Genomic DNA, 11,828 nt, shown 5'->3' with positions numbered 1-11,828 from the left:
AGTTGAGCCTTCTTATCCCGAAGTCTGTTGAATGATCTTAAGGATGTGTGGAATCCCTCCCCGTAGAGGCGGTTAAATTTCGATTTAAAGCTTTCGTGACTGCAATGATTCATCTTCTTTGGTTCTTGAAGGCCGTATCTGAACGTGGCTCTTTCACTCCAGCGCTGTCCTACCAGACAGTCTCGCCCCCTTCACCTGATGAAGGCCGCTTGTGTTGTGGCCGAAACGTCGTGAGAATATTATTGTGTTATTTTATCAATTTATTATTTTATTATCATTCTACGTGACTTTACCGAAAGAACCAAAGAAGATGAATCATTGCAGTCACGAAAGCTTTAGTACGAGTTACGTTTGTTCGATTCAACATCTCCATTTCTGCCTGTGTCTCTGTTCGCCTCTGTGTGTCTCTCTCTGCCTGTGTCTCTGGAGCGTGCCACTAAGAGATGGGGCCTTACCATCAGCCCCACCAAAACTAAGCACCTGCCTGGGTATTTTGTACCATCGGACACCCAACAATTCCCAATCGGTGATGGGGCAGTTGTGGAGAGAGTGAAGAGTTTCCCATACCTGGGCAGTGTGCTTATGACTGGCTCCAGTTTAACAGCAGAGGTCTCACTCCGAATCAGTCGAGCGGCAATATCTTTTCATCGGTTGCGTAACGCTGTGTGGAAGCTACCTGGTCTGTCACTCCGCACTAAGCTTCAGGTCTTCTCGGCCACGGTCATTCCCTCCCTTCTCTACGCTTGCGAAACGTGGACCCCCCTAATGAAACATCTTCGCCGGTTAGAAACATTTAGGCTCGCTTGCCTACGATCCATCCTGGGTTTAACCAGGCTGGACTGTGTGAGGAGCTCACGAATCTTTGAAAGATCTGGGCAAGGTCCCATCGTTGAGCTCCTCCGGCGGGCAAGGCTACGTTGGCTGGGTCATGTAGTCCGCATGCCCAGCCACCGCATGCCGAAACAGCTTTTGTTCGGCCGGATCGAGGGGGCTAAACGGGCGCGGCACAGGCTAGAGAAGAGATGGAGTGATGTGGTACAGGAGGACGTGGAGCTGAGTGGACTTGCTGATGACTGGTACCAGCGGTGTCAAGATCGGCCTCTGTGGAGGAGGCTCGTGAAGGACGCTACTAGGCAGTTGGAGGCAGTCGCCCTCCAACAACAACGGAGGGCGGAGGAGCGACGCTCACAACAACGAGCAGAGCGCCGGGTGGCTAAAGCACAGCAGGTTGGCACAGTAGGGGGCACAGGTGGTGCATCAGCCAGTCATCTTAGTCGACCCGAGGCACTTGGGTCTGCCCCGTGACCTGCCAGCGGGCGTACAACACTTCACGTGGCCTCAAGGTGCACATGGCCTGGCACAAGCGTCGTGGTGACGTCACCGCCACTTAGTGGCGAATGGCGGTTGTTGTGTCTCTGTCTATGTCGTCTCTCTCTGTCTCTGTGTTCCTCTTGTCTGTCCGCCTGTCTTGTCTGTCTGTGTGTGTCTATCAGCGTCTGTCCAACCGTAGTCAACGACTGTCAGTAGCAGCAGGCGCCCGTTCAACTCCTACGGCTACACGCCACTCAAACTTGCTCCCAACACAAAGATCCCCCGTATAGCCTGGACAGAATGTTGGGGCAAGTGCTGTTAGCGAGCACCTATTAAGGGTGGGACGGCACACGAGGGGGTGGGTCCCCAGCACCACGCCCGGCCGCCTTTGTCTCCCTAGTGGCGATGTTTACACACCGCACCGGGTACTCGTTTGAGGCTGAGTCGACGTAGGGGAGGCTCAGGACCGGTTCAGAAAATCGTCACTGGTTAAGGGCACGAGCGGGAATTGAACTCGGCTGGTAGAGTGCGGAGCGCAGCGCTCACCACGACACTGCCGCGTCAACAAACTTGAATTCTGACCCCGCTCTCTGACGTCACTGCTCAGCATGACCTCATTGGCGTCAAACGCAACGGGGAGGTGTGCCTCGCTAGTGACATCATGTCACCACGGTATTCGCCCACCCCCGAGCTCTTGAGCGTGACGTCACCTCCGCTAGGCCGCTTCCGATGTCTGTTCCAGTGCAATCCTTATTTGGGCAAAGCCACGCCCAGTGACTGGCGGCTTATTAACATAATGTCTTCGTGAAAGCCGAGGCGACGGGTTCAGCACCCACGCACCATCCCTCGACATATGGGCCAGGTTCATTAACATAATTTATTCATACTCTGGTTCTTTAGATAAAGTTACGTAGGTAAACAAAATAATAAATACAATATTTGTTTTGCCTACGTGACTTTACCTAAAGAACCAAAGAGTATGGATCATTGCAGTCACGAAAACTTCAAATCTAGAATAATTTATTCACGTACGGAGCCGTTCATTGTGGGAGTGTTATCGTACCTCACAAGTGACGTCATGTCAGCTGCTGGCGCGTGACGTCGCGAGGTAACAGGAATCTGCCGCTCCGTCCGTGCACTGAAATCGGAGGTGAGAAATTCTCATCGCGGTGGTGATTGTGGTTGTTGTGATGGTGGTTGTTGTTTACCGAGGTAGAGCCTCGCTCTTTCTCTCGTAGGGATGTCAATTGAGTAGCAGCGAGCATGGAAGCGATGTCCCGGTTGGAAATTTACAACGCGGGGCCTTGCCTCCTGCCCTCGCCTGATCGCGTTTGCTTCAATTATCTTGCCTAATTTTAATTTGTCTTCACCTGGCTCGCCACTTTGTAACTTTGTTTTATTTTAAATATTCACACAATTTTTTTCATTTTTTTACCAGGCCGAGCCCGCTTGAGCTGCTATATCGCTCTTGTTTTCAGAAGCGGCCTGCCCACAACAACAAGGTGAGGCTTATTCTTAGTTTTTTCGGTAAAGTCACGTTGAAGAGAAACAACAAAATAACAAAATATATATAAAACAATAAAAAATTCTCACGACGTTTCGACCATAACTCAAACGGTCATCATCAGGTGTGTTGGTTTGCATAAATTTATTTTTAAACGGCACATTTATTTATTTATAAAAAAACGTTGGCGTCACGCGCAGCGATTTGGCAGTTTGCCCAGGACTAGTCCATCTATTTTTTTAAAAAGAGGAGGGGGGAGACGAAATTTTTTATAATGTATGCTGTCTGAAAGCCACTGTAAGCGTGAACAATCAATTAAGAACTGAAATGATTTATCAAATCTTTCCAATGATTGCTAAGATAGAATCCATCTTCTCGGTTGAAATTGTCTCTGTGCTTGTATATGTGGATAGCCTCATGAACGAATCTCTCATGGAAGCCAGATGGCTTACAAAGAACCTCCGTCTTGGAAAAGTCAATGGCATGTGAGCCTACTGAATTAGAACAATGATCTGCTACGGCCGAGGTGTTGGTCCTACCGTGTTTAAGGTCTGCTTTATGTTCACGAATGCGGTCCGAGACATGGCGTTTGGTTTCTCCAATGTAACTACTACCACAGAGGCAACTTAGTTTGTAGACACCAGGGTATTGTATGTCCGGAATCACATCTTTTACAGACGGAACCAGATCACGGATTTTATGTAATGTGTTGAAACGGACCTGGATCTTGTGTTTATTCAAGATTTTGGAGATTTTTTTTGTGATCCCAGCAATGTAGGGTAAAGTGATGGTTTTGAAAGGCTCCTCAAGAGGGTTCTTCTTCATGGTTTGAGTGATAGCTTTGTGAATTGTATAGTCGGAGTAACCATTAGCCCTAAGAGCTTGGTGTACGTGCTTGAGTTCACTGCTTATGTGTTCCTGGTCGGATATGCATTGGGCTCTATGATACAGAGTCTTGATGAGAGAATTCTTCTGTGATGGATGGTGGTGGGAATCCGGTTTCAGATAAGCATCCGTATGGGTAGCTTTCCTGTAGACAGAGTGGCTCATTGAACCATCAGGTCTCTTTTTAATTAGGACATCCAAAAAAGGTATCTTGCCATCTATTTCGACTTCCATGGTAAATCTGATGGCTGGGTGTATGGAATTGATGTGGTCGAAGAATTGGTCTAGAGCAGGCCGGCCATGTGGCCAGATGACAAAAGTGTCATCCACGTACCTCTTCCATAAGGTTGGGCGCAGAGTGGCAGTCTGGATGGCGTCAGTCTCAAATTTCTCCATGAAAATGTTAGCTATAACTGGAGAAAGGGGGGAGCCCATTGGGGTGCCCTCAGTTTGTTTGTAGAAAGTTCCATTCCAAGTGAAGTATGTATTGGTTAAACAGTGTCTCACCAGGGGGGGTACCTCAGTGTTTAGTCCTTGATGAACCAAGTCTTCAATGATTGCAATGGTGTCAGGTACAGGAACCTTGGTGAATAAGGAAACTACATCAAAACTGACAAGCAGGTCGTCTGGGGACAGGGAAATACCCTTGATTGTTGATACCAGGTGAGTAGAATTTTGTACCGCAGAGGTGGTCTTTCCAGTGAAAGGACGCAGGATTTCAGACAAAAAACGAGCTAGTTTGTAGGTGGGGGAGCTGATAGTAGAGACTATGGGACGAAGAGGTGTATCAACTTTATGTATTTTTGGTAAGCCGTATAATCTTGGTGGCCTGGCAGCAGGTTTCAACGAAAACTGTTTAGATTGATCAATTAATGCGGTTGAATCAGAAATTATTTTGTTGGTTTGTGTGACGAGGCTGTTGGTGGGATCTCTTTTTATTTTTGTATAACTACCATCGTCGAGTAATTCTTTAATTTTGTTGTTGTATTCTATTTTATCCATGATGACAGTAGCATTGCCTTTGTCAGCTGAGAGAACTACAATATCATTCCTCTTTTTTAATTTATATAATTCAAAACGCTCATCTTTGCTGAGGTTGCTAGCTGGCATCTTAGCGTTTTTGAGGGTTGCAGCGATTTCAGATCTTGCTACGTCTGCAGCGATGTGACCCAGGCCACTGAGAGCAACGTCTACTTGGGCAATTATATCATTAACTGGTATGTGTTTAGGTGTGACTGCAAAGTTTAGACCTTTAGCTAAAACGGATTTCAGACCATCGGAAATAGAACTGTTACTGCGATTAATTACGACTTTATTAACGTCTAACTTTTTGGTGTGTGGGTCCGGTCTTTTGTTGAAGAGGAGGTTAAATTTGGAAATCAGGTTTTCCTTACATTTGGTCGACATAGTAGCAGCTGAAGAGGCAGTCATATTGTCTACATGTTCCCAATCCGATGTGGACATTATTGCCGTCAATGATAAGTGTGATTTGTAGAGTGTCTTGTCTAACTGATCTAGTTCTGTGCGTATAAGTCCGATTTTTTCTGAGATAAGAGCTAAGCTAGTTTTGAAAAGAATTCGTTTCGCATTAGAAGAAGTTACAGCAGCAGAGGTCAGTGTAAATGCGATTGGTATTACCCCAGAGTCGCGGCATCTCTTCAGGAAGGTGAGAGACTCGATCAGCTGAGCTTTCTTATCCCGGAGTTTGTTGAAGGATCTTAAAGTTATGTGAAAACCCTCCCCGTAGAGGCGATTAAATTTTGATTTAAAGCTTTCGTGACTGCAGTAATTCATATTCTTAGTTTTTTCGGTAAAGTCACGTTGAAGAGAAACAACAAAATAACAATATATATATAAAACAATAAAAAATTCTCACGACGTTTCGACCATAACTCAAACGGTCATCATCAGGTGTGTTGGTTTGCATAAATTTATTTTTAAACGGCACATTTATTTATTTATAAAAAACGTTGGCGTCACGCGCAGCGATTTGGCAGTTTGCCCAGGACTAGTCCATCTATTTTTTTGAAAAGAGGAGGGGGGAGACGAAATTTTTTATAATGTATGCTGTCTGAAAGCCACTGTAAGCGTGAACAATCAATTAAGAACTGAAATGATTTATCAAATCTTTCCAATGATTGCTAAGATAGAATCCATCTTCTCGGTTGAAATTGTCTCTGTGCTTGTATATGTGGATAGCCTCATGAACGAATCTCCATATATATAAAAGACAAAGTTGTGAAAATGTGTGTCTGTTCAAAATGTTTAGCGTACTTTCCGACATGCAACACACTTTAAATTTGCCGTGTGGGTACTTTCCAGACTGTACACCATGCAAAAATTATAAAAATAGACTTTTTTTAGGGAGGGGGAGCTCAATCATGCATGTAGTTTTTTGCACGGCAAGTGAGCTGTGACGTCAAATCTGTCACGTGACCCTCGCATGTGGAAGCGTAACGCATTGTCGTGAAGCGGTTAGCACGCCTCGCTACAAACCCGGCGACCCTAGTTCGATTCCCGCTCATGGCCACCACCCGGTGACGATTATTTGAACCGATTCTGGGCCTCCACTAGGTCGACTCAGCCTCAAACGAGTAACTGGTGTGGTGTGAACATCGCCACTGGGGAGACAAAGGCGGCCGGGTGTAGTGAATCCAAGTCCCGGGCGAAGTCGGGTAGTACAGCTAGTATTAAGATAAATTGGAATTTTACGACCCCCCCCCCACTGCCACCGTGTGGCATATTATTACGTGCCAGGGACTCTATGAGATGATAGGACAACAGTCCGAGTCCATAATTGGCAATAATTAACGGTAAACCAGTTGCAAGCGACTCACAGAAGTGTGCGTAGTTGCGTATACAGTACACGACTTCCCTGAAGGCAAACACCTTCAGCGAGCACGATGCCGATCACACGCGTCGAATACAAAGCAAGGGACAAGCCCTTACTTACTAACAACTCCTTACTAACAACTCCTTACTAACAACTATCATTTTTCATTGCTGGAGGGGTTGCCCCCCCCCCCCCCCACCTGAACATCTTGGCTCTGCCTCTGAGTGTGTGACAGTGTCAAGTTTGTATTTGTAGTAAAGTCTATTAACTCTATCTTGATTTGAAGCTTTCGTGACTGCAGGAATCCATACTCTTTGGTTCTTTCGGTAAAGTCACGTAGGTAGAAAATAAAATAAAAAACAATGTTTCGGGTGCAACACAAGCACCCATCCCACCTCATGATGGACGCTTGTGTTGCGCCTGAAACGTTGTGATTTATTTTATTTTATACCTTCGTGACTTTACCGAAAGAACCAAAGAGTATCTGTTAACTCTATTTAGCACGGAGGTGAAATCTAAAGAGGAGTTTATTTTTGTTTTCCTCTTGAACTCTTTGTAAGAATGGAGTCAGGAAGTTATCACAGCACACGTGCAGCTGAAGTCAGAACTGTTCATCCCAGCATTCAAGGAAATCTGAGCCTGATTTCACACCTCTAAGTTGCGATTGAATGTTAATTTATGCATTTCTGCATAACACAAATATTTTTTTCAACGCCCTTTGCTACGTCAGCTGAATTTAGCTTTTATAAATATTACGTTTTTAGCCAGACAGCCGAAATTGTGTGCTCGGAGTTTTGGGTTAACATTCATTTTGAAGATAATAGGGCTTCCAGGCATATGTGTGACAATGTGCCCTCTCATTGTGTGCAATCACAGCCTGTGTGATGAATTTGGGAAACTTTTTCACTACATTATGAATATATTAATAAGTATAGACATGTAAGTCATGTGTTACTGTATATATGCATTCCTCTGTGCCTCGATACTGATGTGTAGATGGTTTGGATGTCATTTTTTTTCTGTCTGCAGCTGTCGCTTCGTCTGCAGAATTGGTCTGATGGAGCAAAGGCACTCGGCGCAGCTCGGTGCAAAAAGGCAACATTGGGACCAGTGTGCAAACAGCATGGATCATACTGGAAATTTTACACAGCACCAGAGAACACACAAAGTAGAGAAACCTTTCAAGTGCACTGTGTGTGACAAGGCATTTGCACGGCCATCAGTTCTTCAGGCCCACCAGAGAACACATACAGGAGAGAAACCTTTCAAGTGCACTGTGTGTGACAAGGCATTTGCACGGCCATCAGTTCTTCAGGCCCACCAGAGAACACACATGGGAGAGAAACCCTTCAAGTGCAGTGTGTGTGGGAAGGCATTTTCAAAGTCAACTGTTCTTAAAAAACACCAGAGAACACACACAGGAGAGAAACCCTTCAAGTGCACTCTGTGCGGTATGGCGTTTTCAGATTCATACAATCTTGTAATACACCAGAGAACTCACACAGGAGAGAAACCCTTCAAGTGCAGTGTGTGTGGGAAGGCGTTTGCACATTCATCTAATCTTGTAGCACATCAAAGAACACACACAGGAGAGAAACCCTTCATGTGCACTGTGTGTGGGAAGGCGGTTGCACATTTATCTTCTCTTATGGCACACCAGAGAACACACACGGGAGAGAAACCCTTCATGTGTAGTGTGTGTGGGAAGGTGTTTGCACATGCATCTCCTTTTGCAGCACACCAGAGAACACACACGGGAGAGAAACCCTTCAAGTGCAGTGTGTGTGGGAAGGCGTTTGCAAATTCATCTGCTCTTGTAGCACACCAGAGAACACACACGGGAGAGAAACCCTTCATGTGCACTGTGTGTGGGAAGGCGGTTGCACAGTCATCTTCTCTTATAGCACACCAGAGAACACACACGGGAGAGAAACCCTTCATGTGCCGTGTGTGTGGGAAGGCTTTTGCACATGCATCTGCTTTTGCAGCACACCAGAGATCACACACGGGAGAGAAACCCTTCAAGTGCAGTGTGTGTGGGAAGGCGTTTGCACATTCATCTCCTCTTGTAGCACACCAGAGAACACACACGGGAGAGAAACCCTTCAGGTGCACTCCATGCGGGAAGGCATTTACACTTTCATCAAATCTTCATGCCCACCAGAGAACACACAAGCATCAGAAAATCTACAAGGAGTGGAATCTGAAATCAGCTTGTGAAAGTCAAAGTGCCGCAATGAGCCCATCCCTCATGAAACAAGAACCGGAAGAAAATCCCAGCTTGGACACTTTTAAAGGTGTCGAGGTGAAATATGAAGAGGTGAAGGTGAAATGTGAAGAAGTGATGGTGAAGAGCGAAGAAGTGAAGGAAAAATGTGAAGATGAAGATTCGACTCCAAAATCGAACCTTCACATCGATGGAGGCAACGTGAAGCAGGAGGAGAATTCTGACTGCGAGGCAGAGCAAAGCAACTCCCAGCAGTTTGTGGAAGTGGAAGTCTGGGTGGACTTCCGAGACAATACAAAGTCAAATGGAGACCCGGTAGATGTGTAAGCTTGAGACGATGGCGCTCCAATAGATGCACCTTTGTCACAGGCCTTGAATGACAAGAATGTGAAGTTGAACACTCAATTCCGAGGTTCAACCTGCAGGGTAAGAGCGGCCAGTCTTTGTGGAGCGAGAGCCAATAAGCTCCCAAGCATTGAGACCTCCTTTGCCAGTAACAAGATATAGTAATAGGTTTTTACCCTTTTATCTGGCACAAAAACTGATACCTTTATACAAGATGACGCCTTTTGGCGTCATCTTGGTCCAATACCAGTGGAGACTAGACTCTAAGAAAAGCCGTCTTGGGTGTGGACCAATCAAATTCAAGGACGGTACATAACATCAGAGTTGTCTTTATTGTTTGCATTTTGACTGCTTGTATTGTGGTTAGTGCAAACATGATTGCTTGTATAAAGGTATCAGTTTTTGTGCCAGATAAAAGGGTAAAAGATCGCAAGCATTCACTGTTCTAATAATTGCATTTATATGGTGCTTGCTTAATCGCCTCGGCAATTCAGAGTTTTGTATCGTATCTCGTCTCAAACACTCGAAGAGCATCCCCAAGTAGCAGCTGCCTCTGTGTGGCACAAGGTGGTGGCCCTGCACCGTCCTGCATGTGGACAAGAGCCTGTCAGCAGGGGGCGATGATTGATGTGTTATCTCAGCTATGTCATTTTTAGGTAATGTTTAGAACTTGCTAAATTTTGACCGAGATGCCAGCATGCAATGGCCTACTCGTTTTGAATGACGCAATAATATATTGTACGTACACTGTTAAGCAGATGGTGCATACTTTTTAAAAAATAGCTTGTTAAATTAGGAGTGGATTCCTGCAGTCACGAAGGCTTCAAATCAAGATTGAACTGCCTCTACGGGGAGGGTTTCCACACATCTGTTAGAGCTGTTAACATACTGTGAAACAAGAAGGCTCACATGATCGAGTCTCTGACCTTTCTGAAGAGATGCCACGACAACAAGGTAATATCTTCTTTGGTTCTTTCCGTAAAGTAACGTAGAATGAGAATAAAATAATAAACTAATAAAATAGAATAACACAAAATTCTCACGATGTTTCGGCCACAACACAAGTGGCCTTCAGGTGAAAGGAATAGACCTGTCAGGACGACAGAGCTTCAATGAACGTTAAGATTCGTAGCGTCTTTTAAGCTGGTTTAGAAAAGTGAGGCACCTTGACAAAGGGGTTTACATATTAAACAGGAAAATTTAGCATTGAAATAGCTGAGTGATTAGCTTGTGACTGGTCATAGAAATCGCTATGTTGAAGTCAAAGGCTACACATCCACAGAGGCACCTAGTACAAATCAAATAGGAGAATTTAACATTGAAATAACTGAGGGATTAGCTTGTTACTGGTCATAGAAATAGCTATGTTAAAGTCAAAGCCTACACATCTACAGCGGCACCTAGTACAAATCAAACAGGATAATTTAACATTGAAATAGCTGAGTGATTAGCTTGTAATACCAATCGCTTTTACTCACACTTGACATTAATAGATGAAATGTCCACATCTGATTGGAGCCTTGTAGACAACATGATTGCCTGATGACCGATGCTTGTGTTGTGTTCGAAACGTGATATTTCTATTTACGTGACTTTACCGAAAGAGCCAAATAGTATAGCTTCTTGTTAATACGATGTAACCTGATGCAGTATATTTCAGTGCAGTAATTAAATTTTGTTAATATGCCTGTCAATAATTTAGAATTAATACGTGTCTGATTGTGTGCGTACATGTAACATTTTGTCTAGAAGGGTCAAACATTGAATAAGTGATGTTTGGACAAAGTGTGTGTTTTGGAAGTCATCTGTACAGATAACTCAGGTGAGACCTGTTGTATTTTTTGTGTTTTCAGCAAGCATCTTCCTCTGGAGAAACTCATTGTCTTTGAAATGGGGAGCACACTCTGATAATTCAGTTACAAGGCATACCACTTAAAAGTTACATATAGGAGATACATTCTCTACAACACGAATTATAATTCTGTATTATGCGTTGATGTAGATTTTGTCGAACGAGGACTAGAAATGTTCCTTGCTGATTAACGTCTGGATGTCCGTAACCATGGGTTGAAGCAAGCCCGACTGCTGTTGAGACGCTGTCCACCAATAAGGGTCCACAGGTGGCTTGCACTGAATCAATGATGCACTCCCAGAAGGCTGTGTTAGTTATAGTTTGTGTAAAACATTCCTTTGTTTCGTGGAGAGATCGATAAATGAAAGATGTCATGTCTGCTGATCTGCTTCATAGCAGGGAGGTAATTTTAAGAGTGCATTTGAAATGCATTTTTTTACAGATTTGTATTCAGTGACAAGGCAGAGCACATCTAGTAGATACATTCTCCACAACAACACTAACAATTTTGCGTGACGTCTTATATGTTGGCAAACTAGGACAGGAAATGGTCCTTGCTGATTAACTTCTGGATGTTCACAACCATGGGTTGAAGCAAGCTGGACCCCCTGCGGCGACACGAATAACCATTTACGGCCTTGGGCCAGGAAAGTCATGAAAAAAATTGCACACGAACGACGCATTCACGCAAGCACCCTATGTTCCGTTTTAAAGTTTTAAAATGAAACAACTGTGAATAGTATTGTTTCCAATTAGATAATTGTATTTCTTCATTAAAAGCTTATAATTTTACATCTGAAAGACTACATTCATAATACATTTCGTGTGAATTTTCTCTCGTCATTAAGTAGATGGCCTTGCTGGGGTTTCG

The 11,828-nt window shown here is 44.4% G+C and overlaps 1 protein-coding gene across 2 annotated transcripts; it reads left to right on the top strand.

Moving 5' to 3' along the window:
- The first annotated feature begins 2,147 nt into the window (after nucleotides 1-2,147).
- Nucleotides 2,148-11,749, top strand: LOC116956991 (uncharacterized). 2 transcript variants are annotated; one of them, XR_012930404.1, is made up of 4 exons: nucleotides 2,148-2,461; nucleotides 2,750-2,813; nucleotides 7,563-10,059; nucleotides 10,959-11,749. XR_012930404.1 is itself a non-coding variant. In XM_076054875.1 (3 exons), exon 3 carries the CDS (start codon nucleotides 7,591-7,593, stop codon nucleotides 9,085-9,087), a length of 1,497 nt encoding a protein of 498 aa, XP_075910990.1. In that variant the 5' UTR covers nucleotides 2,148-2,461; nucleotides 2,750-2,813; nucleotides 7,563-7,590; the 3' UTR covers nucleotides 9,088-11,749. The 2 variants fall into 2 exon arrangements, 1 of the variants encoding a protein (XP_075910990.1); XM_076054875.1 differs by having other exon boundaries at nucleotides 7,563-11,749.
- The last annotated feature ends 79 nt before the right edge of the window (nucleotides 11,750-11,828 follow it).

The sequence above is a fragment of the Petromyzon marinus genome, chromosome 68 (genome assembly GCF_048934315.1).
Source record: "Petromyzon marinus isolate PM22_M1 ecotype Great Lakes invasive population chromosome 68, UKy_Petmar_22M1.pri1.0, whole genome shotgun sequence".
NCBI lineage: Eukaryota > Metazoa > Chordata > Hyperoartia > Petromyzontiformes > Petromyzontidae > Petromyzon > Petromyzon marinus.
Note: the sequence above shows the minus strand (reverse complement) of the source record. Positions and strands in the feature narration are given on the sequence as shown.

Bases quoted from the DNA above. Each gene is read 5' to 3' on its own strand.
- LOC116956991 (XM_076054875.1), top strand. From the start codon at position 7,591: ATGGAGCAAAGGCACTCGGCGCAGCTCGGTGCAAAAAGGCAACATTGG.